The sequence below is a fragment of the Dendropsophus ebraccatus genome, chromosome 12 (genome assembly GCF_027789765.1).
Source record: "Dendropsophus ebraccatus isolate aDenEbr1 chromosome 12, aDenEbr1.pat, whole genome shotgun sequence".
In the NCBI taxonomy this organism is placed as follows: Eukaryota; Metazoa; Chordata; class Amphibia; order Anura; family Hylidae; genus Dendropsophus; species Dendropsophus ebraccatus.
In genome coordinates, this window is record NC_091465.1 from 51,445,127 (window position 1) to 51,468,471 (window position 23,345).

At 40.9% G+C, this 23,345-nt stretch overlaps 1 protein-coding gene across 3 annotated transcripts in view; it reads right to left on the reverse strand.

Annotated features, from left to right (window-relative positions):
• BRSK1 (BR serine/threonine kinase 1) overlaps positions 1 to 23,345 on the reverse strand; it is a 227,696-nt gene that overhangs the window by 42,869 nt on the left and 161,482 nt on the right. For all 3 annotated transcript variants that reach the window (XM_069947613.1, XM_069947612.1, XM_069947611.1), the window contains exons 4-7: positions 13,126 to 13,266; positions 12,141 to 12,257; positions 11,654 to 11,687; positions 2,673 to 2,741 (exon numbers count right to left, since the gene is read on the reverse strand). In XM_069947613.1, the coding sequence (XP_069803714.1) occupies positions 2,673 to 2,741; positions 11,654 to 11,687; positions 12,141 to 12,257; positions 13,126 to 13,266 (361 nt within the window). The remainder of the gene's footprint in view (positions 1 to 2,672; positions 2,742 to 11,653; positions 11,688 to 12,140; positions 12,258 to 13,125; positions 13,267 to 23,345) is intronic.

Genomic DNA, 23,345 nt, shown 5'->3' on the forward strand with positions numbered 1-23,345 from the left:
TTAAGCATTCATGACTCTCTAGGGCTGCTGAGCTTATTGTGCTGTGAAAGGCAAAAGTTTTGCAAAGCTGAAGTCACTATAATCCAAGATGTCCGACTTCCATGTCATCAAAGTCCAAGTAAATATTTCTATTAAGGCTTCTCAGTTGGATATCTGTGTTGGCCTGTGCGTATTGCCAGCCACCTTACATTGCTTCACTAGGTAGATACAATAGGCGTTATGATGGCTGTTATGAAATCATTTACTAGTCCTTCCGAATAATAATCATTATGATAATGCAAACAATACGATTGAACAGTCAGCTTCGATCTATAGCAGCTGGATTTCTACTTCCAAGAATCTGATTAATACAGTGGTGAGATGAACCGAAAAGTGCTGACAATTATTAACAGCAGTTCAGGGATTTAATTTACAGCAGCTATATGGACATTAAAGGCTCAGAAAACAGTATTAACTTCTATATAACAATGTTGTGGGCATGCTCTGTAACCGATGCAGAAGGTATTATGCACAGAGGTGAGGTGAGCTGTGACCATCACCTATTGCCAACATTGGATCCTGTGTTATCTGCCCCCAGCTTTATAATAGAGATGTAACCGTTCAATGTCATGACAATAAGATGTCTGCCAAAATGTGATCTCTACAGAACAGGAGGTGTCAATCTATTGCGAGCTTAGTAGTCAGTTTTTTATTATAAGATGACATCGAAAAATTTAAATCATGTTTAGGATAGGGTCACACGTAGTAAAATAAAATGTAAATATGGCCATTCAGTAATTTTGAGCGAAAAATAAAACAATGTGTAAAAAGATTTTTTTTTAAAAAAGGACAAATTTTACAAAAGCAGGTGATAAATAAAAAGGATGTTTATTAGTTTATTAGTTGTACGAGCCTAAAGTGTCACTGCAGTTATTACTTTCAAAATCTAAATCAACAGTATATGTGATATAAAGCAAGTTTGCAATTTACATCAGTAAGGTTTTATGTCGTTATCATGCTGTAAAACAAAGCTATACTTACCAGAAATCCAGGTCTCCTGAAGGCAGATTTTCAGTCTTGTGCTGGTTGAAAAAAGAGACCAAACACAGGAAGTCCCAGTCCTTGTTTTATTGACAGGACTTCTTGCGTTTAGTTTCTTTAATATAAATTGCAAACTTGCCTCGCACGCCGGAATACAGATACTTTTACCCCGGTATAAAGCTACCGCTGCAGGTGTGGCTGGTATGCTCGGCGAGCTGCACAGTAGATCTTTGGGGTGCAGCTGGGAACCATATCAGCACAATCGCGCTGACTGGTTCCCCTTAAATTACTTACAGACATTATTCTGTACGGAGTGTGCAAAGGTCATTGATGCATTGATGTCCAGGTAACAATGAAGCAGTGTTTCTCCTTGCCAGCTAAGAGCCATAATGCTGGTAATTTTCCATGTTTTTTATTGGTATCATATTGGGGTAAGTAGGAATTTTTTATCACTTTTTATTATTTTTTTAAATCTGAAATATAAATACAGTTTTTTTTTCCCTCTTTCCATTTATGTTGTTTAACATGTCGGAACAATTATGTTATTATTTAATAAATCAGACAATTCTGATTCTTTTTTTACATATTCTTATTTATAAAATGGGAAAGGGGGCGATGTGATAATTATTATTCACCCATCTGTCAGGAAAACTGATCGGGACCCCTAATTACGACCGTCATTTTTAAAACATAATGTGCACTGAAGTCAATGGGACGGGCTCAAAAATATGTAAAATACGGCCGTAATTTTAATAATGTGCTCAATTGAAGCCAATGGGAAATTGTCCGGCATTGCACACACTGTATAGAGTGAAGGCCGTGCTCATTATTAATGAATGGACATGCTCATTATTAACAACCTGAATTTGCAAAATACAGCCATTTTAACATACTTTTAACATATTGTTTACTTTTCCTTCTAAATGACAGTGGTAACACATCTGACTTTGGTCGTGTGAATAATTTCTTTCTTTGTTGCTCTGGAATTACGTCTGCTCTCTATACACAGTGAACTTTGTCATAGTCTTAGACTTGCCATGCTTGGACTATGGCCTGAACTTGACTAACCCTAATACACCTCACTTCCATATTGCTGTGCAGGTCTAACCTTGGCCCCTTTTTTTCCAGCTCTCTCACTATATTTTTATGCCTTGAGGTAGACTAGTTACTTTGGGATAAGCCATTTATGAATTTGATCTGAATAAGTCAGCATCTAGAAAGAAGCTTTGTATTTTACCCCCAACAACACAAAGCTGATAAATATGTGATAAGAATGATTTGGAAGAATACAGCCAGGGCTACACAATAAGAGAGTCAAAAGGCACAGATTTTTTTTCTTACAGTTGATACTTATATGCCTATTGTGTAAAATTTTTCATTGATTACTATTGAGTCATAGAAGAGTACCATGAGTCACTACTGCAGCGTAACCTATACACCCTAGTAGCTATCTATTGCAGACTTCATGACATCTACATTTCCATAGGAACCACCATCAAAGATACAGTAAAGCCAGTGGTTGTGTCCTGCCCCTATACTTAACCCACCTCAATACAATTATCACACAATATAATGCAACTAATAATAAATATACACAACCTGTAACCATATATCTATTATTCAGTTCTTATAATTACAAAATAGAGACATACCACGAGAAGTGCAAACAGGATCACTCCACAGCTCCATACATCAGCTCTGCGCCCATCGTATTTCTCTCCCTTGCAAAGAAAAAATTAAAATCTTGTTTACTACTTGATGCATAAGAAGGCAGATATGTAATGATTGAACCTAGAAAAGTTGGGGTACCCCATATTGCAATGTTAATGGAAAGCATATTGATTGTCACCCAACTGTCCAAGAAGCAAATAGAAATTGAAACTAAAGACCTTTAAAGAGCTTAAATGGATTATTCAGGAATAAAAAATGTATATGTGGCTGAGGGTGAAGTAAAAATAACCAGTACTCACCTACCCTGATCCCCTGCAGCCAACACACTAACACTGGCTGCTGGTCCTCTTGGTTACTTCCTGATGAACTGCCCTGCTTAGCCAGTCATTGACTGAGGCGGGACACCACCAAGGCCAGTGATTGGCTGAGAGGGAAGTTCCTGTAAAGTGGATTATCAGGAACCAGGAAGTAGTTAAAAGGACCAGGGGCCAGAAACATCACCTTTTCAGCTGCAGCGGCTAGGGGCAGGTAAATATAGTTTTATTCTTTCTGGGGTTTTTTTCCCATTTTTATCCCACCCTTAGCCACATGTAATTTCCTTCTTATTCTTTTGGTTAGTTACCATTTAATTATACTTTGTTGTAATAACATCCTGTACACGGGTAAAAAACTTACAAGGCAAAAAAGGTTCTATTTATATTAGGGGGACTGTCACTTAAAGGGAGCCTGTCACAATAAAAATATTGTCAAATCTGCCATTATCATGTTCTAGACTAGAGCAGTAGAAGCTGAGCAGACAGCCTACAGGACACCAAAATCCAGAAGAAGCAGACACCTAGATCAATAAACTACATTTTTTACAGAAAATTTCCCCACCAAAATTTATATCAATCTGCTCAGCATCTCCTGCTCTATATAATGACGCTGCCAGATAAGACACCATGTTCAGTATTACAGCTTCCCTTTAAGAACAGTAAGTTTCTTATATGTTCTGCACCTATACACAGTTGTCATAACCTAATATTTCTATTGTTAACCTGCACAGCTAAAATTCCCCCTTTAATATTTTTGTGATGCAAGCCCTATTTTTCTGGTATTAGGACATATACAATATATAGAGAACCAGATACCTAGGACACAGGCACAATGCGCATATGACCAAAGTCACAACGCCTGGCAGGCGACAGAAACAGTTGTTCCTTTTGTCTCTATTGTTCTTGCATATCAGTTTTATGCCACCAAAGCTAAAATGAGGGTAATGTGATCTCTGCGAATTAAAACCTCTATTCCCCAAACAGCCGCTGAAGCTGAACAGTGCACTGAGGGAAGACAATGACATAATCTGCAGAGAGCATGGGAAGGGCTGTTTCATATACAGGCAAAGGACAGGGTTTTTGTTTCATTACTGTACATCCCTTTATATCTACACTTACTATATATTATCATATGTAATATGTTTGTAATCTCAACACCCCACTACCATTCCTCTCGCAGGGGTATAGTCATGTGGTGATGCAGAGCCTTAGGTTGTACCTGGAACCTGGTGCGAGCCTGTGTGTGTATGTGTTTGTATGGGGGGACAGAGGTCCAAATGCCCCTCTACCACAAAAAAGGATACACATATTATAAATGGCAGGTTTGGGGAAGGGACTGTTAGTAAACAATATTAGTAATACTGACAGCAGCTCCCTGTATACCTCATAGAGTTTAAATCAGATCCCCCCCTCCAGGCTGTGCTGCCCTGCTCTGTGGTGAGTCTGTCCATAAGACATGGGGGAGCATGTGACCATGCCCCGCCCCCCATTGTCCACCACTGAGTCTGTATATGCCTTTGGAGGACACTGGGGGTAGGGCATGGTCACATGCTCCTCCATGTCGGCCATCTTATGGACAGAATCACCACAGAGCAGAGCAGCCAAGCCTGGAGGAGGGGAGTCTGATTTTAGCTCTATGAGGTACACAGGGAGCTGCTGTCAGTAAGTAATTTGAATACACTAACTTATACTACAAACAAAACAATTTTACTATAAAGTGGCCAACTCCTTTAAGCTTTCCAAAGCTATCATCTCTAACTATCCCTCAATCCTTGAATTACCTATTACCTTAAAGGGGTTGTCCAACGATTTTTTTTTTCTTTCAAATCAACTGGTGTCAGAAAGTTATATATATTTGTAATTTACTCTTGTATAACTTTCTGACACCAGTTGAATTGAAAGAAAAAAAAAATCGCTGGAAGCGCCGTGCTCCCGGCCGGGGTGGGGGTGGGCTGACACGGCCGGCATGAGCAGAGAGCGGCGGCCAGGAACGGGGCGGGCGAGCGAGCGGGCGGGTAGTTAGGAGCGGCGCGGGCGGCGGGGAATCAGCGGCGCGATGAATAGCAGCCCCTGTGTGAGCGGCGGCGGCGCGGGCGGTGATAGGGATAGCAAAAGGTACTACTCCCCCATTATCTGTAGATAATGGGGGAGTAGTGCTTTGTATATGTTCCCAGCACCGAGCAAGGGGGGGGGGAGGTAGATGGCACCTCTCTCCCTCCCTGCTCGGTGCCCTGCAAATGTATTCATTGAATACATTTATGGGATACTTTGGGGAGCAAGGACACTTGCTCCCCAAAGTATTCCATAAATGTATTCATAAAGTCACAACAGTACAGTGCATTACATTACATTACATTACATACACTGTAATTCCTATGGAGTGTCCAGCAGGGGCGCACTATATATAGAAGTCAATGGTACTCATTGACTTCTATATATAGAGCGCCCCTTGCTGGACACTCCATAGGAATTACACCGTTGGTCGTGACGTCACTGCTTCAGAGATAATTCTAACACTTCCTGATACACTAAATTAAGGGAAATAGCAGTATATGAGCATTTCCCATAATTAATGTACATTAGAAAATTGTATAACTTTCCATAAGTAATAACATATAAAAAAATAATTTTCGCCGGACTTCTCCTTTAAGGTAATAAGTAATTCAAGGATTGAGGGATAGTTAGAGATGATAGCTTTGGAAAGCTTAAAGGAGTTGGCCAGTTAAAAATCTCTTTTCTTCCAGTACACATAAGGTACTATATATCCTGCAGGAAGTGTTGTTATATTTACATTCAGAAACAGTGCTCTCTGCTGCCACCTCTGTCACGAACTGTCCAGAGCAGTAGCAAATCCCCATAGAAAACTTCTGCTCTGGACAGTGTCTGTCTCGGCCAGTAATGTCAGCAGAGAACACTGTGTCTGAATGTAAATAAAACAATACTTCTTGCAGGACATACAGCAGCTGATAAGTAATGCAACACTTAAGATTTTTAAATAGTAGTAAAGACAAATCTATATAACTTTGTGACACTAGATGATTTGAAAGATTTTTTTTTTTGCTGGACAACCCTTTTAAAGGGAACCATTCACCCCGTGGCCCCCGGCAGAAACTGACATACAGTGACATAAAGGTCAATATACTTACCACATCGCTCCCGGTCCCGTCCCGGATCCCGTTGTTGACACGGAGAAATCGATGATTCTTCCTCTCGTGCCCATTATGGTAATGAGCGCCGCCGGGTCCGAAGTCCAGCCTTCTCCCCGCCTCCGACACTTGATTGACGCCGGGTCCTCTTCCTCCTCGTCTTCTTTCTTCTTACCGGATCCCGCGCAGGCGCCGTGTCAGTCGTTTTCGGCGCATGCGCAGTTCACAATTGAAACCGCTCCGCGCAGGCGCATAAGAGGTGACGAGACCATCGCAACGGCGCCTGCGCGGGAATTCGTCAGAAGACTGAAGACGTCAATCAAGTTCCAGGAGGCGTGGATGGGCGGCGACGAGAAGAGGACCTCATGAATAAGTTGGACTCGTTCGTCGCTTCCTATGGATGTTGGACTCATCTCAGCTCATTACCATAATGGGCGGGAGAAAAAGAATCTGCGATTTCTCCGTGTCAACAACGGGATCTGGGACGGGACCGGGAGCGATGTGGTAAGTATATTGACCTTTATGTCACTGTATGTCAGTTTCTGCCGGGGCCACGGGGTGAATGGTTCCCTTTAAGGCCATGTTCACACTTGGTATATTTATTGCAAGTTGCAAAAACAGCTTCTGTTTATTGACAGTGTGCGATTACATTGTAGTGTATAGAACACCAGCCATAGTGTATACACACTGTATACACTATGGCCGGTGTTCTATGTGGCTGCCCAAAATAACTGACAGGTCTATTTTGTGCAGCCGCTATTCATTGAACATACGGCTCCTAGCTGTACTTTACATTGTGTGCTATGGCTTATTGAAGTGCGGGCACACCCAAATGTGTCCGCATTACAAATAAAATGAAGTGATGTTCACCTGGTATTGGTCTGGTGAACATCTGAGACATCGGCTGTTGCTTGACACTGCGAAAAGTGGCCGTGTCAAAGAACGGCCGATATTCATATAGCATCTGAACATAGCCTCACAATGTATGGGCATTGCAGATTGCCATTTTATTTCAGCCCCCTGTTGTTGACCTGGGTATCTTATTATTTATATAGAACCAGCATATTTCGCAGTGCAGAGTAATAACTGTCCCCCATACCTGGCATACATACATATAATATTAGAGGCAATTCATAGTTACATATTTAGGGTACAAACCCACTTGACGTATTTACTGCGTGAATCAGTCTTAAAAATAAGCAGGCAAAACGCAGGTTGGCTTTATACAATTGTTCTGCGTTAAAATACGCAATTGCGTATTTTTGAAGCGTGAAGCTTGTTGTTAGCAAAGCATCAGTTGTTAACAACCTGTGCGAAAAACACATGTAGCTTCACCCTTCAAAAACGCAGAACAATTGTATAAAGCCAACCTGCGTTTTGCCTGCTTATTTTTAAGACTGATTCACGCAGCAAATACGTCAAGTGGGTTTGTACCCTTAGGGTATAGGAAGAATCATTAATACTAAGAGAAGGGGAAGAAGGACACATGAAGAACTTGCAATACATATATATATATATATATATATATATATATTCCTGTAGATTATACTTTATTATTTCATTATTTGTCAAGCACATAGCAGACTAGAATGTGTGTGCCTTTTGTCTATGACTGCCTGGTATATTACTGACATGCCCACAGTAGGCACTGCTGCCAGTATCTGGAGGGCACACTGCACAATGCAATCAAAACATGCAACCCACATGTTTCCAAGATTAACGCTAGCTGTATGGCAAGGGATATTTTGTCCTTGTGTGGCCATATTTGTTATCATATGGCCGGCTGTCCTTTCATTGCTATGCCTACAGCGGCCTTCTCATTCAGTTTATGATGTATTGCGGTTTTGTCCCGCGCCGCCCTCCTCCTCTTCTTTGTTCCCGTCCTCTGTGATCTCGGCTGGAGCACATGTCCTCATTGTTTACACTTGCTGGTGTCTCCTTCCCTTCTGTTACTATTGGCATGCCGCTCCTCACCTCTGCTCTCAGAACAGCTTCTGTTTCTTGCCGATATCTTTCTCATTGGCTCATTTCTTATAGAGAGCGCTGCAGGTTGTGGTACATTGGACCCTGTAGAAAGTTTACTAAATACTCTGCAGACTCCTAGTGCTTCTATGACAACTATTACATTCTGTAACGCCAGTGGTTAGACCCCGCCAGCATACAGTCTCTTCTGGCATTCACAGCCGCTGGGTCCCTGTCCTTGCCCTAATCTTACTTTCTAGCCACCACTATGCTGTCTATCAACCTACGGTGGGGTCTGGTTCATAGAGTGCATGTGTGCAAATTAAAGTCCTGGCATGCACACCTAAAATCTCTTCTCCATCTATCCTGGCCCGGTGTTACTGTACTATTTCTCTTATTGACAGTAAATGTGATACACCTTGGACCTTAGCCTGACCCTCCTGATCCACAGGATCCACAGCCATGCATATACCAGTGCTGCCAGTTTCCAGTTACCTGTTAAGGGTACCTTCTCACTGAGTAAAAGAGGCAGAAATTCCGAACGGAACCCATGCCGTGGACTCTGTTTGGAATGCTTCCTACCTCACTGCCTAAATGTGATGTATAGCGCGCCTCCACTCTCCGCTCAAAAAATTTACATGCTTGTTTTACTCAGGGTGAACTTAACCTAAGTGGGCATTGTGTTGATACCTTCATCTTCATTTTCTGAGCGTGTTTGTAAAAACAATCTTTATTTCATGGTGACAGTGTCATAGATACGAATCTGTGACCCTGCCCTGCTCTCAGACCATGGCTCTGTCATTATGCCACCCTCGTCTACCCTGAAAGTGATTGACAGTCTGCACATCTTTAGTCACATTGAAATCCCATGCTGCTGAAGATGAGCCGTCTGTCAAACATTCTTAGAGGAGTCGGGAGCGGCATAATGACAGAGCCATGGTCCGAGAGAGGGGCAGGCCCAAAAAGTGTCACAGACCCGACTCTCTGACACTATTAGGCTATGTTCACACTACGTATGAGAATGGCCGTTCCGTGACCCAGATGGGTCACGAAATGGCCAGTCTCTGCCCGGATCATCCCGGCCGGTACTTAAGTACCGGCTGGATGATCTTTCCGGCCGCAGGGTTCTAATCAGCGCACGCCCACATCAGAACCTCCCAAATGCACAAAATGAAGCAACCGCTTCATTGTGTCAACTGACAAGTCTTTCTACGGCCGCAATTCATTGAATTGCGGCCGCAGAAAACTGACATCTCAGTTATTTGCGGGTCCACGCGGGATCCTGGCCGGAGCCCATACGATGTGTATACGGGATCCCATAGAAATATAGATAATGTTCCACACTGCATAAAGTATGGCCGTTGTTGCCATCGACCATACTTTTACGTAGTGTGAACATTGCCTTACTGTGAAATAAAGATAATTTTTAACAACCACGCCAAATCAGAGAACGAAGATAAAAGTATTTACACAGTGTGGACTTAATAGGTAAGTGGAAACTGGCAGCACTTATATATGTATAGCTGTACTGTCAGTTTCCCTTTGAATGTCACTTATATGAAGAAAATTGCCCTCTCCTATATGATCTTACATACTGTAAATGCCAGATATACTCAGAATGCAAGCTATTAGCACAGCATATGGAGAACAGGGTAACCATTTTGAATTTCAAATCAATATCTTTAAAGTTATCTCCAAAGAAGGAAACAATGGCATTTCCATTAACCATCAAACCACACAGTAAATCTTATAAGCATTCCCTGTAAATGAATGTCACCAGGATCCATAAGTACATAGTTTACATGACGGCCATCCCTGATGCTGTCAGGAGCAGATTAGATGTGGAACGAGGTTTAGGAACTTTAGTGATCAGTCATTTAATGCCAATAACTACTTCTCTTAATTTTCTATACCCTAGGTAATATAACCACAGAATGATCAGGGTTTAGTATATGCAGCTGTATATAGCGGTCTATAATATCCAGGAGAGGTCTTTTATTGAGCCGTAATAACTATAAAAATTCAGTGATGCAAAGCTGCGGCCTCTTTTGGCATAGAGACAAGCCAGTGTCAGATCAGCTGTGGCGGGGAATGAATTCGGAATGACTCTACCCTGGCATCTTCAGACTGTCACAACAGCTCAGCTGCTTAGATGCCCGGCTCTCCATAGAACTAGTGCATGGCGCTGATTACCTACACAGCTCCACAGCATGCCTTCAGCAGTGTGTCAGTGCAGCGTGTCACTGCATGTCATATCAGTGCCTCTCTCATACCATATGTGTCACGTTGCATGACACCTTATAATCCATGATGTCTGCAAATCTTTTATCTCTGGCAGCATGGCATATTACATACACCGTCTGCAAATCATTCAGCCATTCACTCAAGCCGGCCCTGAGTGAGTCACTATTAGACGTATTACATCATTCAATTTAAAGGGCAAATCCCCCTAAATCTGCCTCTTTTACACTGGCCTAATGTGCTTATCCATCACATCATGAGATATGTATGCAAAGAACACACAACTAGTATACAGCATGCTATAGAGCAGGAAGACCATAATTGTGGGAAAAGATTCAGCATAACTAGCTACTTATTCATCTAACACTCTTCTCAATCTGGGCTTAGTAGTCCAGTAGGTGGTCCTACTCAATGACTGACAGTCTTCCTTGTTGGAGGGAGCATATATAGAAAATTGTCAATCACTGACTAGGCCCGCCCACTGGGCTCCCAAGACCAGAAAAAGAAAACGGTTAGATGAATAAGTTACTTGTTATGCTGAATCTTTTACTACAGTTATGTATATGAATCTGTTCAGCTATTCGTGCCATAGGATAGAGGATTGCATGCTGATCCTTGGGGATTCATATTGCTGGTACCCTCCACTGATCCCAAGAGCGGCAATGCAATTACCCAACGATGAATCAAGCACTCAAAAGCAATTGAGTAGGAGGTTATTTGATCCATCGCGAGTGTCAGACTGGATTTTTTTAAAGACATTTATCTACCCCAATAGGACATAGTGACTTTGACTTTTGAGAACAATCAATATATGAACAGACACAGATAAGATAGTGGTTTAATAAATCCTACATTCCTACCAGTAACATTTAGAAAGGTCTACATCTTGACCCTATTGTGTACCCCAGTGCTTCTCAATTCCAGTCCTCATGGCCCGCCAACAGGTCATGTTTTGAGGATATCCCATACAAAGAACAGCTGTGATAATACTGTGCACTGACTATAATTATATCACCTGTGAAATACTAAGGTAATCCTCAAAACATGACCTGTTGGTGGCCATGAGGATTGGAATTGAGACGCACTGATATATGCAATAGCATCATGTGATAAGAGGAACTTTCTTGAGAACATGGGAGTTCCCATATTGGAAATAAAACCAAAGAACCAATTCCCATACGTAACCCCTGGAGGTATATATTACACAACATGTCACTTGTCATCTTAGAACCAATCTGAAGGAAATTAGAGGTAGGTAGGAAAAATATCATAGGAAAGATGGAAGTCAATAAAACTTACCTTGATCACCTCAGGACATGCATAGTGAGGAGACCTGGATGCAAAAGGGGTAAGGCATGAAAAAAATGCAAGAGAAAGGGAAGACAGAAAGAAAGAAGAGGGATGTTAACAGCAGGATAAAGTGAAGAATTGGTTAAGTAGATTCATGTTGCTAATGTAAGTCCGAAATATCAAGTGAAGTATATGTACCACAAAATAATGGAAATGACATGTACAGTATACCATTAACTTCTGACAAGCCAGAAGCAGATACAGCAGACCTGTGTTCATTATTAGGCTATATCATCACATTCCCAGGTATAACGTTGTCATAGGTTACCCCTATGATGTATGATTATAGAAGATTGTGACAAAAACAGCTCTGCTATATCTGTAGCTGGTAGTGCCTGATCCACACATGCAACAACACATCGTACTAAACAAAGCGCCATATTTATATCCATGAATTAATACAATATAACTGAGATTTCATCAAACCTGTACTCACCCACAGCTGGTCTCAAGTAAACTGTCCCCGACCTGCAGCGACGCCATACCAAAATCTGCTATCCGTATGTTGTTTTTTTCATCTAACAATAAATTTTCAGGCTTCAGGTCTCTGTGGCTGGCCAGATGGAGAGTAAGGGAAAATGATTGTGGATTGGAAATAATGGGCAGACAAAGTATAGTCAAAAAATCCCTCTTTTTCCTGTCTCACTACTCCTTTACCGACTGCAATACATTTCTAGGAAATACAACTGCTTCCAGGTCACATGATCACACTAGGCCCACCCACAGAAAATGATTAGAGAGATCAGAGATCAGAGCTGCAGAGAGGTGAATGAATAGGCTGAAATGGGTTAAATTGACACTGGAGAATGGCTGTTTTCCCATGGACAGTGCTAAAATCACATTTTGTTTAGTCTTTTAGGTTTTCTTTTTTTTATTGTATGAAATAACCCCATTGAAACAAAGTTCTAGGGGTTCCATTTTTATTTTTCTAAAAACTTCCCTTCTAAGACAAAGCCCCAGGCAGGTGAACACAGAGTCTTCCTAAATTTCGATATTTAAATATTACAAATCCATTAAAAATAACTTAAAAACCAACGGGATTTAAAATTCAAATCAGTCTCGTATATTCAAATATAGAACATCAGATGGGAAAAAGGACTATCAATTCTCATTTTGGGCCGGTAGTCATGGCAATATTGTGAGAATTTTAGACAACCCCAGGCAATGTAGCAGTATAAAATTCCATAGCCCGCTGATGAGATCAGGTTCTGCCTATTAGGTTGTGTGAGTACCCCATCATTTTAGCACTTTTTTTCCCACTTATATTCAGCTGACAAAAGCATTTTTGCTTCTTGCAGTATCCGTCAGCTCCTTTTTAAGGATTTAGAGGCTGAATGTTGTAACCTTCTCAATGCAGACTATCTTTAGGAAACATTTTTCACGTCAATGCTCACAGAAAAAATAAAAAAGCTCTTACTCACCATATAGAATAGCTGTGACAGAAATCAAGAGCGGATATGATTTGTCGGAAGAATTTTCGAGCCTCCTTTGGAGTTAGTCGTCCCTTTTTAACCAGGTAGTCAAAAAGTTCTCCACCGGACACATGTTCAAGCACCAAATATCTGAAAATATTGTCAGAAAATATTGACATTGAATATATTGTAGTGATTTATTGCAAAAAATATGTAAAATTAATTCTAATCTTTTCAGCACAAGCCTATACATTTTTCCAAAGTAAAGCTTTTATCTTACATAATCCTTTGCTTAAAAATGACCGTCACTAAAAAAAAGCTTTCTGATGTGTGGATGATTGGGTCTATCAGGGACTTCATTTTCAGGTATATAGTATACAGTGGGGAAAATAAGTATTTGATACACCGACAATTTTGCAAGTTTAAGTTTTCCTACCTACAAACAATGGAAAGTTCTGTAATTTTTATTTTAAGTACTCTTCAACTGCCAAAGACAAAATCTATTAAAAAAATTACAGGAAATCACATTTTATGATTTTTTAAAAAAACAATTAATTTGCATTTTATTGCATGAAATAGGTATCTGTTCACCAACCAACCAGCCATATAACTAATCACCTACTATAATTCTGACTCTCACAGACGTGTAAGTTTTTCTTTAGGAAGACCTGCACAAGGCTGGGATAGGATACAGGACAATAGGAAGCAGCTTGGTGAGAAGGCAACAACTGTTGAAGATGAGTCATGGCTGGGCCTTCCAGCATTCGCAAGAAGCATTTGAAGGTCCTGGAGTGGCCCAGCCACTCTCCAGACCTAAACCCAATAGAAAATCTTTGAAAGGGAGCTGAAACTCAATGTTGCCCAGCTACAGCCTGAAACCTAAAATATCTGGAGAAGAAGGTGGGGGACAAAATCACTGCTGCAGTGTGTGCAGACTTAGTCAAGAACTACAGGTAAACGTCTGAACTCTGTAATAGCAAAGGTTTCTGTACCAAATATTAACTCCTGTTTTTCTGTTGTATCAAATACTTATTTTAAGCAATAAAATGCTAAATACCAATGTGATTTTTAGAATTTTATATGAATTGATATGTCAATTGATATGCTAGGGAAATCCTATAGCAGTCAATGGGGCTTGAATTCTGCTTGGAATTCCACTCAAATTCTGCTCAAATTATGCTCCTGTTCTGCCAGAACCAAATAAGGGCCCTTAGACACTGAGTTGAAGAGGCAGAATTCATAAGTGGAGTCCATGTGGCGGATTCCACTTGTCATTCTGCCTGTCCTATTGCTTCACTGGGATTTCTCATGCACCTCTTCTCCCCACTGAAAGGATGAATATGTTCATTCTTTGAGCGGAGAGCAGACACACAAGAGAAATCCGATTGAAGCAATAGCACAGACAAAACGACAAGCGGAATCCGCTGTGCGGACTCTCAGACGCTCGTAAATTCTGTCTCTTGTACTCAATGGGCAGTGGCCCCATGGGTATGTTCACACTGAGTAATATAGGCAAAATTCTGCTGTGGAAAGCAGCGTAAGCAGAGGCGCGCGAGCCATCCCACTGACACACTGAGGCAGGCGATATTCCGTGGCGGAGAGCTCCACGGCAGAGTTCCGCCTGTATTATTCAGTGTGAACATACCCTAAGCGGGGAATTTTAGGCCAGAATACTTTCCTCTTTAATTCCTTGCCTATTCCTTAGTGTGCACATACCCTAAAAATGACAGACCTTTCCACTCTTTGTAGGTGGAAAAACTAGCAAAATTGTCAGTGTATTAAATACTTATTTTCCCCACTGTAAAGAGTGGTAAAGCTATATTCTTTAGACAGGAGTGGATGTACAGGATCTGCATAGGATTTATTACCAGTAGGCCCATTATTTCCATAGGTTATATGGAACTGGAAGCTGCAATAGTAAAGAATCAGTAAAGGATAACTATATTAAGATTTACCTACAATATTTCTTTAGCTCTCAATATCTGCACACAGTAAATGACCTTGCAAAGTGCCTATAGCTGTACATATTTCCTTCCCTCTGGGAGCCTAAAGCCAATCTGATAGAATAGTAGGCATCGCATGACACTTCCTTGTAACCCTGAAACTAAAAGCCCTATTTCACGGGTCGTTTAGAGGAGCAAACGAGTGCTCTCAGCGCTCGTTTGCTCCTTGTTCCCCGCTCGCTGCCGCCGCTATTCGATGCGGCAGCAGCAAGCGGGTGAGTGCGGGACGGGCTGCGGGGGGGCTGCCCGGGTGATCGCTGATCGTCCGAGCAGCCCATAGGATACAGCAGCGTCTGCTGCCGATGCTCCCATTCAACCGAGCGACGGCAGCAGATCGTTGCTGTATCAGTCGCTTGTTTTTCAACATGTTGAAAAACAAGCGACTGCAACGATCAGCCGACATGAACGATGTCGGCTGATCGTTGCACTCTATTCCACGGGACGATTATCGTCCGTAGTGGAATAGGGCCTTTACAGATAAGTCTCACTGAAACTTTGAAAGGCCACACCTATAGTCAAACCACACTGTAGTCACAGCTTTACCCAGTAAAGCTAGGTTCACACTGCATTTAACGTATACGTTTTATGGAAAAACGGATGCAATTGTGTGCCATCCGTTTGGATCAGTTTCTCTATTGACTTCCATTATAAAAAGAAACAAATGGATCCCTTCTTTATAACATACACAAAAATAGTGTTGACTATGTTTTTTTTTGTTTGTTAAAAGTAACCAATTAAAAATAGATACGTTGAATGGATAGGAAAAACGCAGTGTGAACCCAGCCTAATTCATGAGATGCTGCACATGTTCCCAAATCCCAACTTTTTTACTGTGGCAGACGGTGTAAGAAATTACAACTTATGTATTAACTCTATGGGCCACATTTATCATCCGGCGGACGGATGATTCTTGGCGGAAAGTGCCGATTTGCGTATTATTTTATACGCAAATGGCTGATTTGCGAATAAAATAATCGCAAATCGGCACTTTCCGCCGAGTACGCCAGGGGGCGGAAAGGGGGCGGAAAGTAGGCGGGAAGTGGGCGGAACGGAGGGCGAGGACTCAGAGCCCAAATGTACGCCGAAAACCTACTCCAGTCCTCAGCTGGCGTAGGTTTTCGGCGGTGCGCACCGGCGCGCACAGGATTTATGTACAGGCAGTCCGCCTCTACATAAATCCCCGTACCGCCGGAGCTGCGGGGGCATTTTTAAGTCCGGCGTAAAAAACGCCGGACTTAATAAATGCCTCCCTATGTATTAACTATATTGTCCTCAATGTCACATTACCATAAGGAAAGATAGTTGGTAAAATATACATGAAAAAAACAAAGATAATCACACACCAGTGAAGAGTTCCGCTCCATACTGCATATATACAGCAATCTATATATAATGCCCCACATGAGACTTTCTTAATCACATAGGTATTAGCAGTGGAATTACTTAATGCAGTCCAATCTGCTGGCAACATATTATAGAGCAGAAGGAGCAGAGTAGAACGATATACAATTCCCTCTGGAAAGATTCAGTACAACTAATAATTAATGAATATAAATCTCTGCTCATTCTGGCCTAGGAGTCCAATAGGCGGTCCTCATCAGTAGTTGGCAACTTTTCCTGTAAATGTAGAAATAAGTGTCAATCACTCTGAAGGACTGCAAAACCCAGGAAAAGCAGAGATTTTAATGAATAAATTACCAGTACTGCTAAATGTTTTCCTACAAAACTATATAACAATATGCTCCGGTAATCCTGCTTTATGCTTTACCCGGTTAAAACTAACAATTTGTGGGGGGTCTCAGTACTGAAAAGTAAGGATGCAAATCTACACCTGGTGGAAGCAGGTGTAGATTTGGTACATCGGGGGCAGGTTCAGGCGCCTGGGCGGCCGGATTCACTAAGAGGAGTGCACATCTTAGTGAATCCTGCTGGATTCACTAATATAAGTACAAGTACGCCAGTCTTGATAAATAATATAGTGTGTATATGGTAAATAATATACATAAATATGTAAACTATATCAATATATACACCAGCCAAACTACTGTTTTAGAGCAGAGTGGTGGTCAGTCACTTAGACAATGGGCTGTAAACAATGGAAGGAAAAAAGCATCATATCAGGAGACGGTGGCAAGTTTGCCATGTATTTGCAAAATGTATAACTTGACAATTCCTATGAAATGTACTTTTCAGTAGTGTACCTCTTAATGAGAGACTTATAACTGTTAGACATGCCTCTACATGCAGTTGTTTTTTCTGTTCATTAAACCTGTGGTTTAGCCTGGACATCAGAATACAGATGTAAAAAATGCATCTGTTCTAGGCTAGTGTGAACCCGGTCTTAGTGTTGCTCTTCTACCTCTATCTATACCACAGAGCACTTGTACGTCATGTTTCCTCTTTCTCAAAGAGCCCCTTTATGTCACCTCTGCCACATTTCAGTGGTCTGCCTTATGCTCTGTAAACAGAGAGCCCTCCTAACTTGTGTCCCCCCTTACTCAAAAAGAATTCTGCTTAGATTTCTCTACCATGGCATGTGTATGGGGAATAGAGAAGTGGTGATACGGTATATAGTCAGGTATAGACTTGCTTGTGTAGAACATATTATTTACAGCGGCCTTGTGCCAAAGTCCATAATAGTGAAAAACTGCTTTAATAAAACACCTGGTATTCCCATTAAAGTCCTTGAAAACAAGAAATCACTCACGACTAATCTACAATCCTCATTATGCAGACACATTTAGTAGCATTATGACTCGAAGCCTTTGTAAGTGAACCTAATATTCCTGGGAAGTTTTAGCTTTTTCTGCTATAAAATCAGCTTAGCTAGTTCAGTATTTAACAACTATAATAAGATAAAACATATTTATGCGCATTAGTGACCTTGAATGATTAAGATGCTTAAAGGGCTTAACAGGAGTCTGCTAGAATATATGGGGGAATATGGTAATTATCTCTAGGAATGAAGTCGGGACATGTATCATTTATGATCCACGCATTAGTCATTGTGATAGGATGTTCAAACAATTATATTGACCTCATTAAAGAGAAGAACCTTTTTGACCTGACACCTTTTCGGAGTGTCGATATAGAGGACGCTGGTGATAATGGCTCCCGCTTCTAATGTGTGGGGGTGAAATAAATCATACTGTCCTGACTTTATCATAAAGACATTTTAATTAACAAAGAGAAGTAAGGTGGGTGGTAAAGTAGACATTCACACTACTGAAATAGCACAATTTGGCCTAACAATTAGAAGACTAGCGATAAAGATGATTCCCAGGTCATTCGAAAAGAAAGTTGGGTTCCATCTCAATGTTTACTAAGAGACAGTTTTACCAAAATCAGCCCCCACAGCTTGATCAGCTATAACACACTACCTCTTCGTGCCACCAACACAGTCCTGGTCCATCAAGATCTGTGAAGGTGTCCTGTGACATAGACATTAGCAGTTAAGTTATACGGTGGGGCCTACATTGATCAGACTTATTTTTCCTTCACGTTCCACAGATGCTTAACCAAATTAAGATCTAGGAATATTGGTGGCCAAATCAGCACCTTGATGTCTTTGCCATGTCTCTCAGACTAATCCCGAACATTTTTACACGTACTAGGGCACTTTTTATTCTGCAGAAAGATACCATTGCTGTTGGGAAAGGAGCTACAGTCTGTTTAGATAAATGATATGTCTCAATGCAACGTCCACATGAATGCCAAGACCCATGATTATGCAGTAGATTAGCAGTAGTTTGAGATAAACATATCACAACGTTTCATCTATATGGGGGGAAATACTGTTTTTACTAGATCACTGATTGTCCTTCCTTGGACTACTTTAGGTAAGTGCTAACTACTGCATCCCAGGAATACCCCACAAGACCTGTCATGTTGAGATGCCCTATCCTCGTCATCTAGCCATCATATTTTGATTCTTGTTGCTCACATTTTTCCTGCTTCCAACATATTAAATACATTAACTGACTGGTAACTTTCTGACAAATCTAACCTGATCTAAGTCTGATATTTCCCTATTGCACAGGAGACACCATCGAGGAAGGTACGTCTCTTACCTTCCTTAGCGGCGCCGTTCTGGTGCAGTTAGTCACGTGCTCCGTGGTCCTGTGAGACCATTAGGAGCACTGTCGTACTTGTTAGGAGCACTGCCATAGTACTGATCCGCCCCTGGCCAGCCTGCCCCTTTCTAATGATAATGAATGGAGCGGGCTGGATCGGCGCTATGGGGACGGGCAGTACTCCTAATGGGTGCCCCAGTGCTCCTAACAGTACCGTGGAGCAAACGACTAACTGCATAGGAATCTCATCAGGGAGGTAGGTAAGGGTGGTATTACACGAAGCGATTTTTTTCAATTAACGATTAACGATAAACGATCTCCAATGATCGCAATAGCGGTTGCCTAATAATCGTTTGTTTTACTACACGGAAAGATTATCGGTTGAATTGGAGCAACAAAGTTCAAGAACACTCCCCTTTCAATTTGCGAATGAACAGGGAACGGCTAACGACATCTTATTCAAACGAACGATGTGCGAACGATGTGTAAAAGACAAACGATAAAAATAGATCCAAAACCTATTAAACGACCAACGACCAATCGTTCGTCGTTTAATCGTTGTCTACTATTACACTTAAAGATAATCGTTCAAATACGACCGATTGAACGATTATTCGAACGATAATCGCTTCGTGTAATACCACCCTAAGAGTAGAGTGTCAGACTTAAAAGAATGCACCACTTCCTGCAAGACATACAGCAGCTAATAAAAGCAAGTCATCTATAATTCTGTACAACTAAGTTGATTTAAAAACATTTTTCTCTGGAGTACCAGAGTATGAAGAAAGAAATGTCCCTTCTCTTCTATATTGGATTTAGTTCTTAAAATGGACTTTGTCTTTTTTCAACCTTAACTATGTTACTGTTTAATGCTTATTCAGCTGACATCTATTTCTCCTCATTGCCCTATTCTTGTACATGGACATCTTGGCTTATTTGCATGTATTATTAATGGGAGAGTAGATAAAGCTGCTGCCAGACACCTACACCAATGTCATAGGAGAAAAGATGGGGCAATGAAATTCGTACCGACCACCTCTTTGATTTAAAATTTGTGGTCGAGCTGATGGCAACAAGGAGCATATCAGAAGGAGGCAAGTTTGCTATATGAATGTAATTGCAAAGATTTTTAACTTGATGAGCCCTATAATGAGCCCTTGAATATATTAGTTGAGATAGGAATACCCCTTTAAGACATAATAATCACATATTAGAAGCTTGAACACATTATCTTCATGGCAATCTGACCACAAAAATTATTTTCAAATGTTAAGGCCAAGAGGGTGGTCATTATTGGTCTGTCATCAAATAAACTGTTTACATACCCAGGACACTTTTGATGGACATACAGTAAACAAGTTAATGGACAGAGCTCCTATAGGCAGAAGTTGTTGTAGCAATACTTCAGACATGTGAAGAAGCTCTTCTACTAGTGCTTAAGTATATCTTTTTCTCATAATAGATGTATCTCTTACACCATATAGCACAGTTCGCTCTCATTAAAGAACTCTCAGTATGGAGAAGTCTCATTATAAGGCTTTCATGCCGTCCCCTTACTCAGTAACACCCTTGTTACCCCGTTTTGGAGAAGCCTTTGACTCTCAGCGACTTGTTAGATTTCCTTCTTGAATGATCTGATAGTGCTCAGTATCCCTCAGACTTCTCCTGAAGCTCTTCACTTGTGCACAAGGTTCATTATCAGAGTTCAATACACCCTTAATAACAGCCTCGGAGTGCCTCAGGATAACATTTTAATGCATTATAGATGCATTTGGTGAAATTCAGTATGTCAGCAATCAGCTTTTTGTGTCTCCATAGAGGAATTATGTTCTTGTAAAACACGGGTTATACTAATGACAAACAAATTTCAGATAGACAGAGGTATTGATGGTTTCTCCCCTATAGGGTTCATGCACATATAGCCACATAGAGCTCCTACTACAAAACTGGAGGCCATCCATGTGCTGTCATGTGGTGCAACTGTGAGGCATTGCATTATCACCTAAAAGCATGGATTCCAGGGGGCAATAACTCCATAATATATTGTACCATGCTGTTTATCTCATATGTGTAAAACGGGAAAGACACATGGAGGTACGGTAAATGATCCTAGAATTTATAGACATCATACCACATGGATTTATAACATGGCCATGTGCATTAGCTATTAACCCCTTCACATCAGCAATACGTATATACATTCCTACTGGCAATCCCACATGCAGTAGGAACGTATATATGTTTGTGCTGTAAAGGGGTTTCATTGTGTGCAGCCATGATCACGATCTATCTATATCGGTTGCAGTGTTTAAAGGAGTTAGTGACAGGATAAGTACCTGTCACTGACTGATTATGACCCCCACAGTCTCCTGATCACTCTTCCTGACAGGCAAAGGGGTTTAATATTTACCTCTGTCCTGTCGGATTGGTGATCTTCTCATAGAGTCTGCCCTCAGACAGACTCAGTATGCAGATTGTCGATAATACTATAGAATTGATAAGTGTATGCAATCTAATGACTGCATATAATAATCCCCCAGGGTGACTTATAAAATGTAAAAATAAAAATCACCACCTTTCCCATTATACAAATTAAAAATAATTTGTTTATAAAAAGAAGATAAAAAATTTATTTTACACCAGTATGATCCCAATAAAACTATAGATCATGGCAAAAAAAATTACACCCCAACCAGCCCAGTTGGTTGGAAAATAAAAGCGCTATGACTCTTAGAAAGCAATGAGAATGCAGCTTCAGTGTGACCTCGACATCCATGCATCAATGACTTTGGTCATGAAGGGATTAAAGAGTCTGTTAAATATTAGAATAAAGGTCTGGTTTTAACCAGAAAAAGTGCCACTCATATGTGGGTTATGTCTGCAACTATGTAAGTGACGGCTGGAGGTAAAAGGGGACTATTTTTATTATTATTCAAGCAATGTCTGAGTGGTCCACTGGTTCTCCCCCTTTAAAGGGAATGTATCACCTAAATTTTCTTTTTCTGATTAGAGTCAGATACTAAAAATTGTTTGTTTATTCTAATCTGTTTCTATTTTCTGACTTTATTTTTTTATTTCACTTTTAGTACATTGCTATGGGGGCTGCCATCTTGCCTTGGCTGTTCTTAACAGCATTTAGTCACATGCTTTACAGCAGGACTCATGGACATAGACACCAATAGACAGACTCTGTCCCCTGAATGTTAAACATCACTGAGTTCTGTGACCTTTGAAAAGGCCATTTTACAGGGAGCTGCAATTGTCTTCTCTATCTACTGGTATCACATGTTGCTGCAATGCTGTACAGATCACTTTACAGCATTCTCTTCTTATCACCACAGATAGAACAGGAGGTATCAGCTTAGTTTTAGCCCCAGTGGTGAGAATAAAAACTGCAAGATTTCAGGATTGTTCTATAATATAGATAGAAAAATGGAAAATTTCTTTAAAAATATGTTTAACATAAAAGCATTTAAACAATAAGTCATTTTCTGATGCCAAACTCCCTTTAAGCCCTATACAGGGATGTGATCCACAGGGGACCAGATCAGTACCTTCAGGAGTGGTCCCAGTGTATGTGTCAATTAGCCTTGTGTGACAAAAGGCACTGGTCCAAAAAGCGTCAGGTAGAAGCGTCCAGGTACAGGCTGAAGCCTGTGTTAGTGCAGTATGTTCATGGCAAAAAGTCAGGCCATGGGTCAGGGCAGACAGTGCTATTTAAATAGTAAAGTCGAGGTGATAGGCAGGAATGAGGAAAAAGATAGCAGGTAGAGATGGGGTCCGAAATCAGGATGAGTAGCATACAGTATAACTGAACAAGAAACTCAAGAACAAAAACATCTGCATGTTAGCACACTAGGAATGGGGCACGGTGAAATCTGTTTAACTGGAGTGCATATTTTAGATGCTTATACCCCTATTCCACGGAACGATTATCAGTCATAAACTCGCTCCAACGACCGCTTGTTAACGATCACTAAACGATTTTTTTTTAGCGAACGATAATACATAACGTGAACGATATATGTAGTGTAACGATTATTTTGCAGTCGTTACATGGTCATTTCGCCGGGGTGATCATGACCATACGACACACCTACTTTTTTTAAACCTTTTTACGAACGACTGAAAGATTTCTAATTTTACGAACCGA